Genomic DNA, 16,192 nt, shown 5'->3' with positions numbered 1-16,192 from the left:
GAAGAAGAAGAAGAAGCTGAGCTTCGCGGCTGTACCTTTTCTGCTGGGTAACCAGTACAGAGTACCTGTATCTCGACTACGATTCACATAACCCCTGATCACACAGCCAAAGTGCTGAGGTTAGGGCTTAGAGAGAATTGTTTGTGTGCTTGATCTAATGAGGTAAAAGCATGATTCTAGATTACCAGGATAGGAAGTTCAACAATCACAATTGATAGTAAGTAGGGTATAAGCCCGAGACCGAAAAATAAAAACATCAGGTTAAACCTCAATGTACTCTTAACGAGGAAACCCAGCTCAGAGGTATATCACATAAAACGCCGGACCATCATGTAAACCCGTAAGAAGAAATCAAAAGGGAGCAAATGCCAGTTCGTAAGCAAATGCCAAGCTCATCTTCGCGTGCTGCAGCATATGATCGAAGCTCAAATACTCAATCTTGTCTTCGGTGGTGTGGATTCTCTTATCGGAGTTCTCAAACTGAGACTCGATCACAAATGCCGACGGGTATCCGTATCGACTAGCAGAAGCATGATCAGAGCATGCATAGCCACACTTTGTCTCGACATAAGGCACATCGCAGTAGGTAGTGATAACCTCCTTGATGAACGAAGTAAGACCTGGGTCGACGAAGTCGATGATCACCCCCACAGACTCCTTCTCGCCAGCATCCAGAGTACCCTGAACATACCCAGTCATGTCCTGCTGAAGCATGGCTTTGACATTGCGCTGGTTCCTCTTATACTTGGCATAGACAGCCTGCGATCCGAGCAAACCACCCTCCTCGGCAGAGTACCAGTGAAACTCGATGGTGTTGCGGGCCTTTCCATGGGCAATAGTCTCCGACCGCAGCAGGGCGCGAAGAGCTTCGAGGATAGTAACTGTTCCACTGCCGTCATCATCCGCACCTGGGGCAGCCAGGATCGAAGGCAAGAATAGGTTGATGCTGTCCTGATGGGAACCGAGGACGACGGTATTATCCGTTTGGCCGGGAATGCGGGCGATAATGCTAAATTGACCCCAGGGATGAGCAAAGCGCTCGACGGTTGCCCCGTGATCACTAGCGCCCGACTCATGCACTGCGGCAGTTACTTGGTCGAATAGCCAGGTTGCTGACTCGATTCCCGTTTGCGACTTGTAGTAGCGCGTGTGGAAGGATGTGAAATGTTCTAGGTTGCTTCGCATATTACTCTTGTCGAGGGTTTCAGACAAAGGCAGAATCTCGTGCGAGTGCTCCATCGCCTCTGGGTAGTGGACGACCCGTGTGGTGTGGAGGGTACCGTAGGAGCCTGATTGGTACTCCTCGGTGACATCGATGAAGTTCACACCGTCCTGGTAGATCATTAGTACCATGTCATTCAATTCGAGTAGAGACTCTTACCAGCTTGAGCGACCATTTTTCTTCTTCGGTTACCCATCTGGTCCGGTATGGGGCCAGTTCGATCAACGACTTAGACAGCGGGTTTTGAACAATTGAAGGCGCTAGAGGTTGTTGCTCTGGGTTGACCATGGCCATGGCAGTTGCCGTTGCGCTCAGCGCTAGAATGAGGAACTTCATGATGAAAATAAAGATAGAAAGAATAAGCAGAATGAAAAGTCTCGGAAGGGTCTCAGGTTTCTTTTAAAAGCTCCAGGTCGCGCCCTGTGCCAAGCCATTTTTGGACCCCGCGCGCTAAAACACCGAGGCTCTGCATATTATTAGAACGGGGAGCCTGGGACTTCCGATCTATCCGATTCTCATGGTATATACAATACAGACTATTGAACTTTAGAGAGTAAAAAATAGACTGGTATGATGTTCAAGGACACTTTGAAGAACCTATTCAGGAACACTTTCAAGAACATCAAGGTAAAGAAAATAACTTGAATCTGGGGATTGAAGGTGGAGAATGTGAACGAACAACTCCACCGAATTCACAGCCCTGCGGAGACAAGGCTCATAGTACTTGAATTGAAATGGACGGAAAGACAGCCTTGAGCTAGTGTATACTCCGTACAGCCTCAATATTTCACTCCACTGCCTCTCCCTATTCCCAGTTCCAAAATAGGAAACTAGGGCTAGGGTTGTGAAACATCCGCTCTCCACCAATCAGCGTCTAGTGAGTTGTCCCGTGCATGTCCCGTGCAGACCTGGAACCTGGGCGTATCTCTTATCTTGCCCAATCCTATCCTATCCTTATCCCTCCCTCTCCCTAGAACTATTGCCTTCGTTAGACCCATTTTGCGTAAAGTATGGCTATCCATCCCCGTCTACACCCAGAGGGTTCGCAAGGGCACCTGTCACCGCAACAAGCCCTAGCCATCTCTGCATGGACAGAGCAACATGCAGCAGCGACCCTGCAGGACTTGACCCTATCAGACTCTGCTTCTGCCCCTGCAGCGAGGACGCCGTCTACACCGACCCCGATGCGCCCGGGTCTGCGCGGAGCCACCGTTTCACTGTCTATCCCTCTCGACGATGAAGCGATCCCATCCCAACGAATCAAGGTCGAGTCCCGGCCTCCGGCAGTCAACTTCCGACGTCGGGAGCCTCTGCGCCGGGATGGTCTCAAGACCCGGGAGGCTCTTCTCAAGGGCAAAGACGGCAGTCGTCGAAGACAGCGTTGGGAGAACGGTACGTATATGAACCAGATAGGTCGCGATGAACGCCAACTCTATACCTTTGATGGCTTCGGCGCAGGGTTAGCAGGCAAATGCTGACCAGACACTAAGATCGTCTGTTGCACAACCCGTGGGCGGAACCGCCGTCTTCAAAGGACTGGGATATCCAACCTACCTATACTCGGCATGACCCGATGCCTTATTACCTTGCCCCCTATGGGACGTCCACTATTCTCATGTGGCGGATCAACAGTCGGCTTTGAAGGCTGCCGAGAGAGCTACTGAGAAGCATCACATTCCCAAGGAACTGAGATCAAAGCTGAAGCATGCGCGTGCTGCGCATGGCATGCTCCGAGACCTGGAAGATGAAGTCCGTACGTTTATTCAGAAGTGGAACGAGAGGGAGCTTCTGCTTGAGAAAGAGGGGTTGCGAGATGCTCCCGAGGACTTGGCTAGTGATGACTCGGAAGATGAGATCGTATTTGTCGGTCGTAATGGGCAGATGCACGACTCTCCTGAGCGAAAGGAGAGACTCCGCCTGCTCCGAGAGGAGATCAGCTCTCACAGCGAACGGGAGGGTGAGAAAATGGTGCTCGAGACTCTAGCCGATGATCGGGCCGCTGGATTCGGGTATGTTTCAAGCCTTCCCCCCATTGTGATATCAAAATTGCCCAGTCCGCTCACACTTCTCAGTCGCTGGTTGGTCCACTCCATTGCATCATATTATGGATTGCACACTTGGTCCGTCACAGTAGAAGACCGACGAGAAGCCTATGTAGGCTTCCGGCCTCCGGTTCCGGGAAGCCATACCGGGCTCGTTTCCCACCCAGCTTGTCATTCAGAGACCTTGATCAAGCCTGGTGATGAGCTTCCTCGGCCCCTTTATGCGCAGGTGTAGTCTGCTGCGTTCGCGTCTCTTTCTCTTCGGTCTTTCAGATTGGCTTTTTGTTTTGGCTTCCATTCACCTGGGCTCCAGGGATATTGTAATCATTTCGGCCTGAACACGGGCGTGGACGCTCAGCTCCGGGTATATAGATTCTATTGCACATATTTTCTCGGTCGCAATGCAGGCCAAGAGATATTTTCTCGAAGTATCAACGCAGTGCTGATCAATTGTCGACCTGGCTATGCGTAGTGGGGGCTATTCGTTCACCGTGTTTATGTTTACTCAATCAGATCGGAGGGAAAAATTCGAGATTATAGAATCCCATCATGAGTCTCAGTCTGTGCGCTTAAACCAGCCGATCATGTCGTCATGTGAGGGTAGGCATGACCATTAAGAACATTAGATCGTACGATCTAAAGTATGTACTCGTTTACAATCATCCATGGCGAACTGTGGACTCTTATGGCATGATGTTCTACTATATATTGTTACATCTATACATCTCTGTCCGTAGAAACTCGGCTACTGTCTCCACACGGTTTTGGAACAATGGATCGGAACGGACCGCGGGGCCCACGGTTTCCAACGTTCCCATGACGTCTTCGGGTTGCAGTTCTGTCTATAAAGGGATATACTCTCCTACATAACATACATAACATCCATGACATATGAGAACATTAGATTCCTTAACTGCTTGGACCGAAAGGGCCTGAGCCCTAAGAAGTTGCACGTATCTCCCGGAGTACGGAGTACAACATACGCAGTACAGGGAATCTCGTGTCTAGACCATTTCAATGCAGGCCCCCGCCATCTCACTGGTTCTCAGGTCGGAAAAGAAAAAGCAAAAGGAATGAAGCCACGAATTAAGATGAGACACAGTGGCCCAGCTAATCCTCGCCCTGATTCTGGGGACCATTGCACAGCACATAGTGCGCTAAAGGAATTCTCCCACCCCTTATAGGTAGATACATTCACTCATAGCCTAGGATCTGAGGCTAACTCTCTTGTTTTTCACTCCGCACTCCGTACTTACTCTGCCTTTCTCTTTGTGCCACACCCCAAGATAATTAGGTGAAACAGTGTGGCTCTCGTAAATCAATGTGTAGAACAAAGAGTCGGGTACCCAAAAATGACGAGTTGAACATTCTCCATTTCCCCACTCAAAGTTCTAAATACTTCCCACACATTGTGACAGCCCAGTTTCCCACATTCTCTGAGATCCCTTTGGATTTTCATCTTTACATTCTCCCCGATTCCCCCTTTTATCCCATATCTGTGTCTCAAACAGGAAACCCCCCACCCCTGCCCTTTTCTTTTTTTCCCTTTTGATCAAATGATTATCTTTCTTGTATCATCCTGATAATAATCCTGGAGGTATTACTTGAGTGTTCCTTGTCACTATTATGCCCTGTGCCCCATGTTATGAGAACTTGACCCCTCCTTGACTTGCGGAATCAACCGGACTATCCACAGGCCCAAACACCCGGTGATCGCTTTGACTCTGATATACCCTATTTGGTCAACCACACCACCTGCCGGCTTACTTACGGCTGATTTTGATCTTACTCCTTTATATCCGCTTCTCTTCGACTTCGCTGTAGATCAGTGGAACATATACATATACACACCTATAACCCAAATCAGCATAGTCTCTAACACCATGGGCTCCTATAAATCCTGCCAAGCGGGCAGCTACAGTTCAACAGACAGTTCATGCTCAAAAAGCACGGCAGCAACAATTCACAGCGACAGAATAGCACCCCAACCCCAGAGGGCCGACTGGGCCACCAACCCAGCTCCAAAATATACATACAGATCCGAAACCGAAGATGAAGTCAAGTACGAGTGCTGCGAGGTACAGTTCCGCTCCTCAACCTCAACTTACGCCTCGACAACAAGCTCCACAGCCGAGCTTGACCCAGAACCTCAACCAACCGAGCCCGTGAGCCCCCACGAAGGCCGCTACTGCGTAAACGAGCGGCAGGAATTCTACCCACTAGACGCAATTCCCTCCACACCCTCATCATTCGCGCCTCTCTTCCCCTCCTCGCGACGACTGCTCATCCGCCACGACGATGCAACCATCGACGGTAATATGAACCTGCGCGTCGACACTCCTGTCCACCTCCGCGACGGTTCCCAGCGCGATGTTATCCTTTTTCACTTGCGCATGTACGATCTCTTCACGCGGAAGTTTTCGTTCAGGCGATACTGCCGCGACTCGGGGAGGGAGGTATGCCATTCTGCAAGGCGGGAGGTCGTACCTGCTCAGGAGCGAAGGCCTGCGCTGCGACCCTCGTGGAGTAGCGTTCTGGCTGGGTTTAGACCTGGTTCATCGAATGGCCATTGTCCACCAAATGGGGAGCTGAAGAGGCAGGACTCAGGCCTTGGGGCTGGCTGTGCACATGGAAATGGCCATGCCGCGCGGGACGAGGTTGAGAAGGGGATGACTGAAGAGGTTGAGTTAGAAGAAGAGAAGGAAGGACACTGCGCTTTGCCGATATTGGGGGAAACGATTTTGCTCGAATTCTCGAATTATGCGCATGTCGAGCTGCGTCGCAAAGGGCCGGGCTCGACTAAAAAATACGAGTTCGAGTATTGGTCCACGAAGTACCAGTGGCGGAGGGAGGTCCGTAAAGAGGGTGATCTGCATGAAGTGTCTTATTACTTGGTTGACACGCGGACTTCCAAGACCATTGCTCATTTGGTACCGGATACGCTGGCGCCGCTGGAGGTTGTTGAAGAGGAAAGCAAGGGGGGTTGGGTGCCGCCTTCTTCATTGTGGATCAGTGATCCTGAAGTTTACAAGACGATGCCTGATGTTGCCGAGTGAGTTCTTCTGAATCCCTGCCCTACCCCTCAGCCACCTGGCTAGTTTTGTTCTTGCTAGCTCTAGCTCTGAATCTGGTCTTCACACTCTTTGCTTTTTGTTTTGTATCTTTCCCCTCTTTTCGTTTTGTGCTCTCGTTTCTTTTTCTGTGGTTTGTATGAGGGGGGGTGTGGTTCGTGTACAATGCACCAACGCATCCGCCATGCGCAATGCACCGTGATCTCCCTGCACAAAGTGATGATGAGGCATGAGGCTGATAAATTGGTTCTTTTCTTTTCCAGTGTGATAGTTGCAACAGGGATAGTCGCGCTAGTTGACGACTGCATTCGTCGTCGCTGGCATCACGAGCGGCGTCCGTCTTGGATCCTCCCCGCTCAATACTCGCTAGCAAAGAGCCTAGAGCGCATGGGCCCTCGGCGACTGATCGGCCAGGTATTGCAGCGGAGAGGATCCGCCTAAGCGACACAGGGATTTTTGGGTCCAAGAACTGGCTAGGTGGATGAGTTGGTCCTGCATTAGTCGGGATATTTATGGTACACGGGGCTTGATGCTGCCTTTAATGACTTAATGATGTGAATGACGCCGGATATGAATATTTTGTTCTTCAGGTATAGCTTGTGAATATTTTGAGCCGTGCATTCTTTTATTTATTTTGCTTCTTATTTTTCATTCTTTTCGCTTCATCTTGACACGAATCATCTCGGTTTAATGGAACTCGGGGGACTCAAACAGCCTGATTGCGGGTGATCTCCTAATATGGATACAGGGAACTAAGCAGGCTTGCAGACCTCGGGATTTAGGTAATTTCCATATTAGATGAGAAGCGTGATAGCGTACACTTCCATCTCACATCCCAATCGTTATGCTGGTGCATATGGAGCCCGACCGCTTCAAAAGCTGAACCATGGTTTGTATTTTGGAGCTAGGGCTAGTTTACTCTGCGAACCATGGTTCGGTTTTTGAGCTAGACCTCTTCGTGCTTTATTGACCTATTGTCCTGATACTAATGCATAAGCCAATGCACCTACATTAAGACCTTGAGATATTCCTTAGAATGCAATAGGGAGAAAAAAAAAAACAAGAAAGAATTAGACTAGGGTACCTGTATCATATGAAGAACTGTCACGGCTGTTTAGGGCTTATGATTGATTGGTTCTGAATGAATCTTTTGTTTTTAGCGCGACAGCCCGAAGGATACCCCTGGCCTTGCTGCCTTATGGAACAAGAAGTCAATCTATGTATTCTTAGACTCTCTGTATATATGTCTACTACTGTAGGTACCAATATTGTACGTGGTACTTATGTAGTCTACTGCGCAGCATACATATATAGATGTACTTTCACAGATCAAGATTGGGTGCGGGGCAAGCCTCTCAATTCAATTCATTTCTTTTTCTTCTTTTTTTTTCAAGATTTTAGACGCCCTACAATGTGTTGGCCTAGTCCCCTGTCGACCATCGGCTGTTTCTCTACGTGTTTCGCACGATGTAGCCGCATTCCTGAGAACCATGGTTGAGGATATTGTCTACTCTGCATGAATGCCCAACAACTCTGAAAACGAACACCCTCCGACTGAGAGATTCAAATGGTCTCTGGAGAATGGGGTGTGGATGAATTTTCCTTGGTTCTCTGCACATCAGGCGGTTAACCCGACGGGACTAGCCGACAACATGAAAAATGATCCAGTTTCTTGGCCGTATCTTTGTTCGAGATCTCTGCAACGCATGTCTTCCTGACGGCTTTCTGACGTTTCTCCGGCGGAAATGCCACCCATGTCGCCTCATTTCATCGCTTTGTCCTTCCCCCCCTAAGTTGATACTGGGCCCGACAACAACTGTTCATGCAGGGCGGCCCGGTTGGTGGCTTTCAAAGTGCCCAGCAAGTCTATCCGAGTCAATGTGTGAAATTCGACTTCTCCAAAATAATCATGATCTCATTCATCATGATGAGCTGGCAATGCTTTTCAATGCGGCCCAACTTGGGGGTAGAGTCTACATTTCGGGCATCCTCCACATCCTTCAAGACCCGAAAATCAATTAAACAATCAAAGCTATGACACTGACGCTGTGGCCATAGGCTCCGCTTTTTGGGCAGAGATTACCCACAGCTCTCTCTCTCTCTCTTTACCCCTCATGCAGTCTCTCATAGTTGTTCCAGAAGCCCGCCGTTCCGCCGATACGGTTCAAGTCCATGCACAAACTAATGTCGGGAGATGTCATTGTTTTCGTTTTCTTTCTTTTGAATCCAGTACTTGTGTTCAAGTGAGGCGAGAGATCAAAAAAGGAATCCTCAAAAAAAGAAACAAAAATCAAAAAAAGAAAAAAAAAAAAAAATTATTAAATAAATCCCAACGTGGGGTTCTCTGAGTTGTTCACTTTTCCCATCCAATCCGCGTTCAAGTTGCTCCCGAAAAAAAGGGTCATTTACTCTGAATCTGAGGAGAAGTAGCCAATATCTTCCAGTCTATCATATAGCGGGGACTAACTTGGGAGCATCTTGCCCCTCCATAACCCTTACGTGGTGTCTAGCGTTTCTTCAAGGGCTGTTTTTTGCTTAGTCGGCGTGCGCCGGGCCGTTCCAGGTTGCAGCCTCAAAATGATCCGCATACTCTTCTACGCCTACGTTCCTTGACTGGTGGATAAGGAGGGGAGGATTTGGCTTACGCTTTGCAATGTCCACATCGACATGCATAAAAGCCCCTCCGTTAGGTTTGACGGTTAGGCTCCTATTTGTTTCCCAGGGGAAAAAAATGAATTAAATAAAATTTGATAGAAAAAAAAAAAAAAAAGAAATGCCAAAATATTTAAAAAAAATATACAAGAAAAAAAAAAGAAACTGAAATCCACGGGGTTTTATTTCCTGGCCTTGAAGATATGGCCCACTGTTTATATGACTCCCCGCTCCCCATGTCGTCCTCGTTTGAAGGTCATTGGAAAAATAATAAGATATTTAAGATCTCGAAAGATTCCAAACGGATCCAATTGAGCTCATCTAATCCTGTTCTTCCTTTTATATCCTGTGGTTTCCCCTTGACGCTTGACTTCTTTCCACTCAGAACTTCATCTTTCAATTGGGTTTAAAGACATCGTGGACTCATATCCTCGCCACTTGCAATCCCATCTACCTCTTCAATTGAACATCTTAGCAGTCCTCCGGTACTGCCCCATCTATCTACGAAGCAACAATGTCTTATACTACCAGTCCCCAAGGAAATAGCGCTGGCAGCCGGCCCAGCTGGCAGGATCAGCTCCAGGGTAAGCCATTGGGATGCGTGGTTAAACCTCAACAGCCTCAGCTTCCTCCTGAGTAACAAGAATACTTGACTAACTATCTCTAGACCATTGCTCACGCACCAAGCTGTCTCCTCCTGTCTTCAACATTGTCTCCGATCGGCGAGGTACTTACCCGATTTCCAATCCTCTTCCTCCCCTTCAGCCTCCATCCATCGTCTTCCCATGCTATACCAGATTGTTCCAATTTCCCTCTTAATCTCCGGTGCAGTACATACATACACAGTGTGCCTCTGTCTACCGCTGTGTTCTTCGTGTGTGGGCATTGCAGGATGGAGTGGAGTCTTTGCAGAAAAAAAGACAGAGAAAAATGGCCCCCCTTCACTTGTACACCGACTTTTAGTTCCCGGGTCTTTGACAGCAGAAAGCTAATTACATCTATCTCGAAATTGCAGGAGGTCGTACAGCTTGGTCTAGCACCGTCACCGTTCAGGGCCAGAATATCGCCGCTCGTTACTGGTACGACGGTCAGTTTATTAATAATGCCAAAGAGGACGCCGCCGAAGTTGCCCTCAAGACCCTAAACCAGCAGCCTCGTGCTGCTACGGTCTATCAGGGCCAGCTGTTCCCGCAGGCAACGGCCGGCTATGGTCGCGGAGCTGGCGGCTTCTGATCGTATTCTTTATTTCAAATATTTCCTACTAGTCTTGGGTGGCATTCTCTTTCCCTTCTTGTGTTTTTATCAAATTTCTTGGTTCTTGATTCTGGTCCTGATCTTGGACTCTATTGCTTGTCATTTCCTGGTCTGGGTGGGTGCTTGTTCTGGTTTGTTTTCCACCTGCTGTGAAGGGCCCTCGGGGATCCACAAGTCCTATCCAATGTGAAAAACCAATACCTTTGTTGTCACTTTGCTCTCTCACTTGCGTTTTTGACTGCAGGAAAAAAAAACATATCCCCTTCACCGCACTCCTCTCCTCCCACCTGCTTCTTTTCTCGACACCCTTTTATCCCCGAGTCCCGCTGATGCATGCACTGTCCCTTGGTGACAACTACATCTTTCATGTTAATTTCTACAAACTCTGTGCAGAATGGTTTGCTTCAGGACAGATTCCATATCATGGGCTTTATTGGAATGATTCCCAACACCAGAAAGATGGACAAATAATTGGAGGGAACCCCCCCCCAGGAATAATGCATCATCCTCTATCCCTGTCCCGGATGACCACTTCCAAATGCAGGTCACTACCTTGTTTCGCATTTGTGAAACCTCAATACCAGCTGTGACACACCACACCCCAGATCCCGACGACTTCAGTACATGATACGGTATCTGGATGTCATCAGGCCTCGTGTAATGCAGCGCGAGTCAGTTTTCCGTTTGGCTCTTTTCGGCGTCTCCGACATACGTGTTTCCTAGGAGTGCATATATGTATTCCTTCAAAGAGGCATCCCACATACACTTTTCTGCGACCAATTATCATTTCTGTTCCCCCGATTCGGGCCTATACAGGTTGTCTTCGGCTTCTGATTTGTCTCTCCTCTTGCTGCGCTGTCTGCCCCGAGAGAAAGCCTGGAACTGGGCCGGGTGCTTACTGCCACTTGATGAGAGGTCAAGGGCTCGGGTCTCATGCATTGTGTCAACTGACTACTGTTTGTCCCTTCGAGAACATATGACTCGTCATGCTCGAGCGGGTTCGATGTCCTACCCGGGACAATTTCCAATGGCTACTCCCTGCTGCATAGTTCGGATGGAAATTCTACTTTGTGGCATTGTCAAAAGGTCTCAAGTGGCATTTTGGATAGATGATACCCACTGGAGCTATGGCTAAATGCGTGTGTGTCCGTACTACTGCGGATGCAAAGCGAATTGTTCTAATCTTAAACACGATGCGACATAGCAAATACGGCCATGAAAGCGACTTGGAACAAAAGATCACGAGGAGGAGTTAACAGGATTCAAATGGGACAAACACATCCCATTTTCTGGGCAATCATTTGTCTAGAATTTGGGCTTGAATTTGACTTACGTTCTATCTGCCTATTCGATACGTTTTGATTGTTTTGTCTTTTTTGGTTCGGATCGGGTGCATGCGCCTGATAGTGGGAGTTTCTTTGGTATCTACTGTCTCTTGCTGGGCTGTGTTGGATTTTGGAAGTTCAGCCGTGGAGCTGGACTGGGATTATCTACTATGTTGGTATCATATATGGATGGTACTAGAATTGGGACTGTAATGGCTGGGATTTATTTTCTATCAAATTGTTCTCTTTTGTTTCTTACTATACAATTACGGAGTATCTATCGACAGGGATTTTATGAGTGGATCTTGCCTTTCGCTTGACTTTTTCTTTACTAACTGGTATGCCAATTAATGGAGACCATGATCTACCGGCTGGAATAAGCCCGGCCTTCCTATAAAAGGGCGTCGTACATGGTTATTCTCGTTTGAGGTACTATTGATCATCGCGGGTTCTTGCCGCATTGACCTCCCGCTCGAAATTACACATCCGCGGGTAGCACAGCATTGGCCATGTGTCTAGCCAAACATTAATTTCCGACACAGAGTGGCCAAGTTGGGCAGCATTCCAAGTGACTGACACTGGCCATTAGTAAGATAAATCTATATGTATCAAAAACAGATTATTGACCTCAGTTGCTTGGCACATCGAAGCACTTCTATCTCTGCCAAACGTTGTAGACTCGACGTTGCATGTTCGGTCGGTTCCCAGGGTTACTTTCGACTGAACCATGGAACGCTGAACTTTAATTGCCTATTTTGACCCAACTCATTCCTGAACCTCAGGTGAACTCGACAATAGTGTATTAGAACAGGTCTTCTCGGCAATTAGAGCTAGTACTATTCTTGCTCACTATATAGCCACCTAGGGCTATATAGTATACAAATCCCCATGAAGAGTGATTGTCAAGAATCCTGCTTGACATAATGCTTTGCGACGCATATCAAATGTCGATCGGCTCTCCAAGTATCTACTGTACAATACAGGCTGCCATCATCACATTCAGCCTTAACTCTGCAATGCCTCGGTGGTGGCTCTGATGACCGACGTTATCTGGCAGTGAATGAAAATCGAGCTGCCTAAGACGCACAATCTTTCAATACCAGGCAAAATTGAAAGACGTCGTGTTAGAATACTATATAATATAAAGAAAACCTTTACTATGGAGTAGCGGTGTAAGGTTAATTAATATATTCAGGTGCGAGAAGCAGGAGATTAGGTAGAAGAATGTTCCGCTTTCGTCCCACCCATCTACACAAACTACCCCTAGGTTTCCTTCTCTTATCCTCCGCTACTCGATAACCTGCACTGGCTTTGCCAGGTTTGCCGACAGATACTGCCATCTGCCAACGTCCAACGCACCGCAATACAATGTATATAGACAATTTATCATTCCATCGCCATCACGATCACCAACTCAGCCATACCTAATCTACTACAACCAGGCCCCTCCACTTCTATAGTATCCAAGCAATCAAAAGCAGCTTAAGACTGCTGTCTACCTCGGCCCAAACAGATCGTTCTCACCCAGATATCACCATGTGCTTTGGCCCATCGCGCAGAGAGACATATGAATCTCCACCCTCGCGGCGCGCATACCATGGTCAGGACGTCTACAGCCAGTACACACACAACTAAGGGCCACAAATCATATAAAAGGAGAAGCAAGCATCGTGTACACCAAAACACAGGTACTGCTGCAATTAGAGTCGCTGGACCGAGTGGAGATAGTGGTGGGGATGGTGGGGATGGTGGAAGCGGCGGCGGTGGCGGGTGTTAGATCTGGGTGTGGAGAGTGTGTACTGGATTTTTTTTTAATGATTGACTGGCCGCCATGATCATTGGCTCGAATATATGTAATAAATATAGGATTTATGGATCTGTAATATGATTCAAATTCGTCAATCGAGACAAAAGCAGAGCAGAGACTAAGCCGGTATGTGCAATAGAAATACAGTCTAACCCTTGCACTTTACCTCGTGCATTAGATAGCAGAGTTGAGTTAAAATTTTGCTGTCTGTACTCTGTACTCTGTATCAATTTCCATAGTTTTCCATTAATTCTAATTATCTCAGTAACCTAATTAATTATTTTATGACTCAGACTCATGCAGTCCCAACTTCGTATACGGTACGTACACCCTGCAGCTCGTAAAACAAGTCATATCAACACTTTCTCCACAATTCCACAGCCCTACCAATCTAATACGCGAAAGACTTTCCATTTCTTGCCCCATCTCCGCGGCGATTGCGCCACCCGTAGTAGAGCCTCAATAAGATGCAGCCGGCTGCCACAAAGAAAAGCAATGCCGCATTTGTCCAATGGCCGGTTGGATAGCCGATCTTTGCTTCGTCGCTTTTGTAGATCCAGACGCCGACAATCTGGCCCGGGGCACCGAATGATATGTTGAGTGCGATCGCGAGTCCTGCACCGGCCGTTGAGCTGATATTGGAGGATAGCCAGCCTAGTAGAGGTGGGATGCAGGCAAAGGCGCCACTGGCTGCTACTATGAGGCATCCGTAGCGGCTCTGGTGTTTAGGTTAGTTTATTGGCTGGGTGCTCGCCTAGGATTATTGGCTGACTTACTAGATATGCACTAGCGGGCAGAACTGCGGAGGCAAGGAAGCCAATTGCCCCGATGAAAGAGAAAATGGCAGAATGAACACCGCGGCTGAAAAGTTATTGTTATGGTCATTGATTATGAATGCATTAGAATCTAAGATAACTTACCTGTTGAAGTAGTCCGCAGACCATGCCACAGCTATAGTCACGACATAGGCCACCGCATACGGAGGCACGGTCATCAGCTGAGCGTGGAGAGCAGAGTATCCCAGGCCAGCAGTGATGGAAGGCGTGAAAAGAGAAAGACTCGAGAATGGCGTGGAGATGCCGAAGTATACCTTTTGACTGATGAGCTTTTCAGAAATTGATAAAGAAAAAAGGCACAAAAAAAAACATACCGCATAATGAGCATACAGCCTCCAATCCGTCAGCGTAGCTTTAGCATCCTCCCAAGACATCGCCTGATCAGAACCCTTAGATCCTTCCAAACTCAATCTTTGCGCAGCAAGCTCCTTCTCCTCAGCAGTAAGCCAACTGGCAGTCTCCGGGTAATCTGGCAATAAGAACCAGACCAGAACAGCAGACGCGCAAGATGGAGCTCCCTCAATGATAAACAGCCACCTCCAAGCAGAGAGACCATGAGCGCCATTCATATGGCCCACACCAAAGGCAATAGCACCACCAAATGCTCCAGCGAGTGTTGCCGAGGCAAGAATAAGAGCTACGCGGATCGATCGCTCAGAGTTGCGGTACCAGAATGTAAGATAGTATACGAAGCCGGGGAAGAGGCCAGCTTCCATTACGCCAAGGAGGAATCGGAGTCCTGTCACCTGGGCGTAGTTGTGAACACCACCGAGGCCCATTGTTGTTGCGCCCCAGGAGATCATGAGGAAGGCAATCCAGCGCTGATGTTTTGTTAGTGGAATTGTAATAAGTAGGAATGAATGATATGTTTGAATTGGTTGAGACATACACTTGGGCGGAGCTTCTTTAGAAAGTAGTTTGATGGGACTTCAAACAGTGCGTATGCGATCAGGAACACCATGAGTGCAATCCTTTTGTATATCAGTACCTTGGATTCTCTTGCTCAATTGATACATGTGACTCACGTGAACTGGTAAGAAGTCATATTAGTCTCAGAGAGAAGATCATTGTGAGTATCCGCATTCAGGATTTTGGCATTGCCTAGATATTTTAACTTCAAGTCCATCCGACATTGGGGGCCGAAGGCATACCAATGTTAGAGCGATCGAGATAACAAAGCAAGTAGATAGCAGCGCATAACGGAATGATGCGTAGGTCTTGTTTCCAGATCAAGGCCTTTTCACGTGCTTTGAGAGCGTCGTCGACAACATCCGGGCTGGTAAGCTACGCTACTGTCAGTCAAGCTCGCACATCATAACAGCAGGGGTTTATAACACAAAGGAAAAAAGATACCTCTGAGCCTTCTTCGACATCGTGCATATATTTTTCAGTTGCCATCTTGAAAGGAATATCGATATTCCCTGAGCACACAGAAGAGGTGTATCAGGAAAAGAAAATCAGAGCAGACCGCTATATTTTTTTTGGTTTTTTTTCCCCCGTGTGATTTAGCTTCCCCGGGCTATTGTCCCCCGCACTAGGGCCACTCGGCTTTTCTTCCGACGCGGTGTTGGAGTATTTGGAGTCACATATTGTCGGCTTTTGACCTTCAGCTTGAATTGTATCTTTTGGATCTAAAGTGAGCCTCATTTAGCGGGAATATGATCCAGGTCTTGTATTCTCCTGAACAAGGGGTTTCCCCGGATCTCCACATCGAAATCTCAGGGATGATTGGATCAACTTCCAAGGAGTCAAGATGAGAAATATTGGTAAGAAGCAGGGTCATTCTGAGCATCTCAACTATTGAACAGTTTTTTTTTTCGTACTTTAGTAGGCTTTGGCTTATGTACGTTTATCCGGGGGCACCAGAATGCACAATATAGTGGCATTGCTAAGCCTCAAGCCAAGAAGAAAAAGAAAATAGTATCTCCGACCTTGAACCTAGATAACGAAAGGGCTTTATGAATACTTGGATATACAAATACA

At 47.7% G+C, this 16,192-nt stretch overlaps 5 protein-coding genes across 5 annotated transcripts; 3 read left to right on the top strand and 2 right to left on the bottom strand.

Moving 5' to 3' along the window:
• Positions 1–351: 351 nt before the first annotated feature.
• lap1 (putative aminopeptidase) lies at positions 352–1,558 on the bottom strand (the record flags this gene model as incomplete). Its single annotated transcript, XM_056674496.1, has 2 exons — positions 352–1,332; positions 1,382–1,558. The coding sequence occupies 2 exons, from the start codon at positions 1,556–1,558 to the stop codon at positions 352–354; spliced, it is 1,158 nt and encodes a 385-aa protein (XP_056535021.1).
• A 674-nt stretch (positions 1,559–2,232) lies between these two features.
• N7500_003349 (uncharacterized protein) lies at positions 2,233–3,499 on the top strand (the record flags this gene model as incomplete). The annotated part of the gene is made up of 4 exons (XM_056674495.1): positions 2,233–2,681; positions 2,713–2,785; positions 2,855–3,231; positions 3,295–3,499. The coding sequence occupies 4 exons, from the start codon at positions 2,233–2,235 to the stop codon at positions 3,497–3,499; spliced, it is 1,104 nt and encodes a 367-aa protein (XP_056535020.1).
• A 1,648-nt stretch (positions 3,500–5,147) lies between these two features.
• Positions 5,148–6,776, top strand: N7500_003348 (uncharacterized protein; the record flags this gene model as incomplete). Its single annotated transcript, XM_056674494.1, has 2 exons — positions 5,148–6,316; positions 6,599–6,776. The coding sequence occupies 2 exons, from the start codon at positions 5,148–5,150 to the stop codon at positions 6,774–6,776; spliced, it is 1,347 nt and encodes a 448-aa protein (XP_056535019.1).
• A 2,725-nt stretch (positions 6,777–9,501) lies between these two features.
• N7500_003347 (uncharacterized protein) lies at positions 9,502–10,220 on the top strand (the record flags this gene model as incomplete). Its single annotated transcript, XM_056674493.1, has 3 exons — positions 9,502–9,571; positions 9,655–9,714; positions 10,003–10,220. 3 exons carry the CDS (start codon positions 9,502–9,504, stop codon positions 10,218–10,220), a joined length of 348 nt encoding a protein of 115 aa, XP_056535018.1.
• A 3,544-nt stretch (positions 10,221–13,764) lies between these two features.
• On the bottom strand, positions 13,765–15,607 carry N7500_003346 (uncharacterized protein; the record flags this gene model as incomplete). The annotated part of the gene is made up of 8 exons (XM_056674492.1): positions 13,765–14,091; positions 14,150–14,234; positions 14,294–14,478; positions 14,524–15,030; positions 15,099–15,180; positions 15,235–15,310; positions 15,361–15,493; positions 15,563–15,607. 8 exons carry the CDS (start codon positions 15,605–15,607, stop codon positions 13,765–13,767), a joined length of 1,440 nt encoding a protein of 479 aa, XP_056535017.1.
• Between the last annotated feature and the right edge of the window lie 585 nt (positions 15,608–16,192).

Source organism: Penicillium coprophilum, assembly GCF_028826855.1.
Source record: "Penicillium coprophilum strain IBT 35676 chromosome Unknown utg000002l_segment0_segment1, whole genome shotgun sequence".
NCBI lineage: Eukaryota > Fungi > Ascomycota > Eurotiomycetes > Eurotiales > Aspergillaceae > Penicillium > Penicillium coprophilum.
This window is presented reverse-complemented; position numbering and strand designations above follow the sequence as displayed.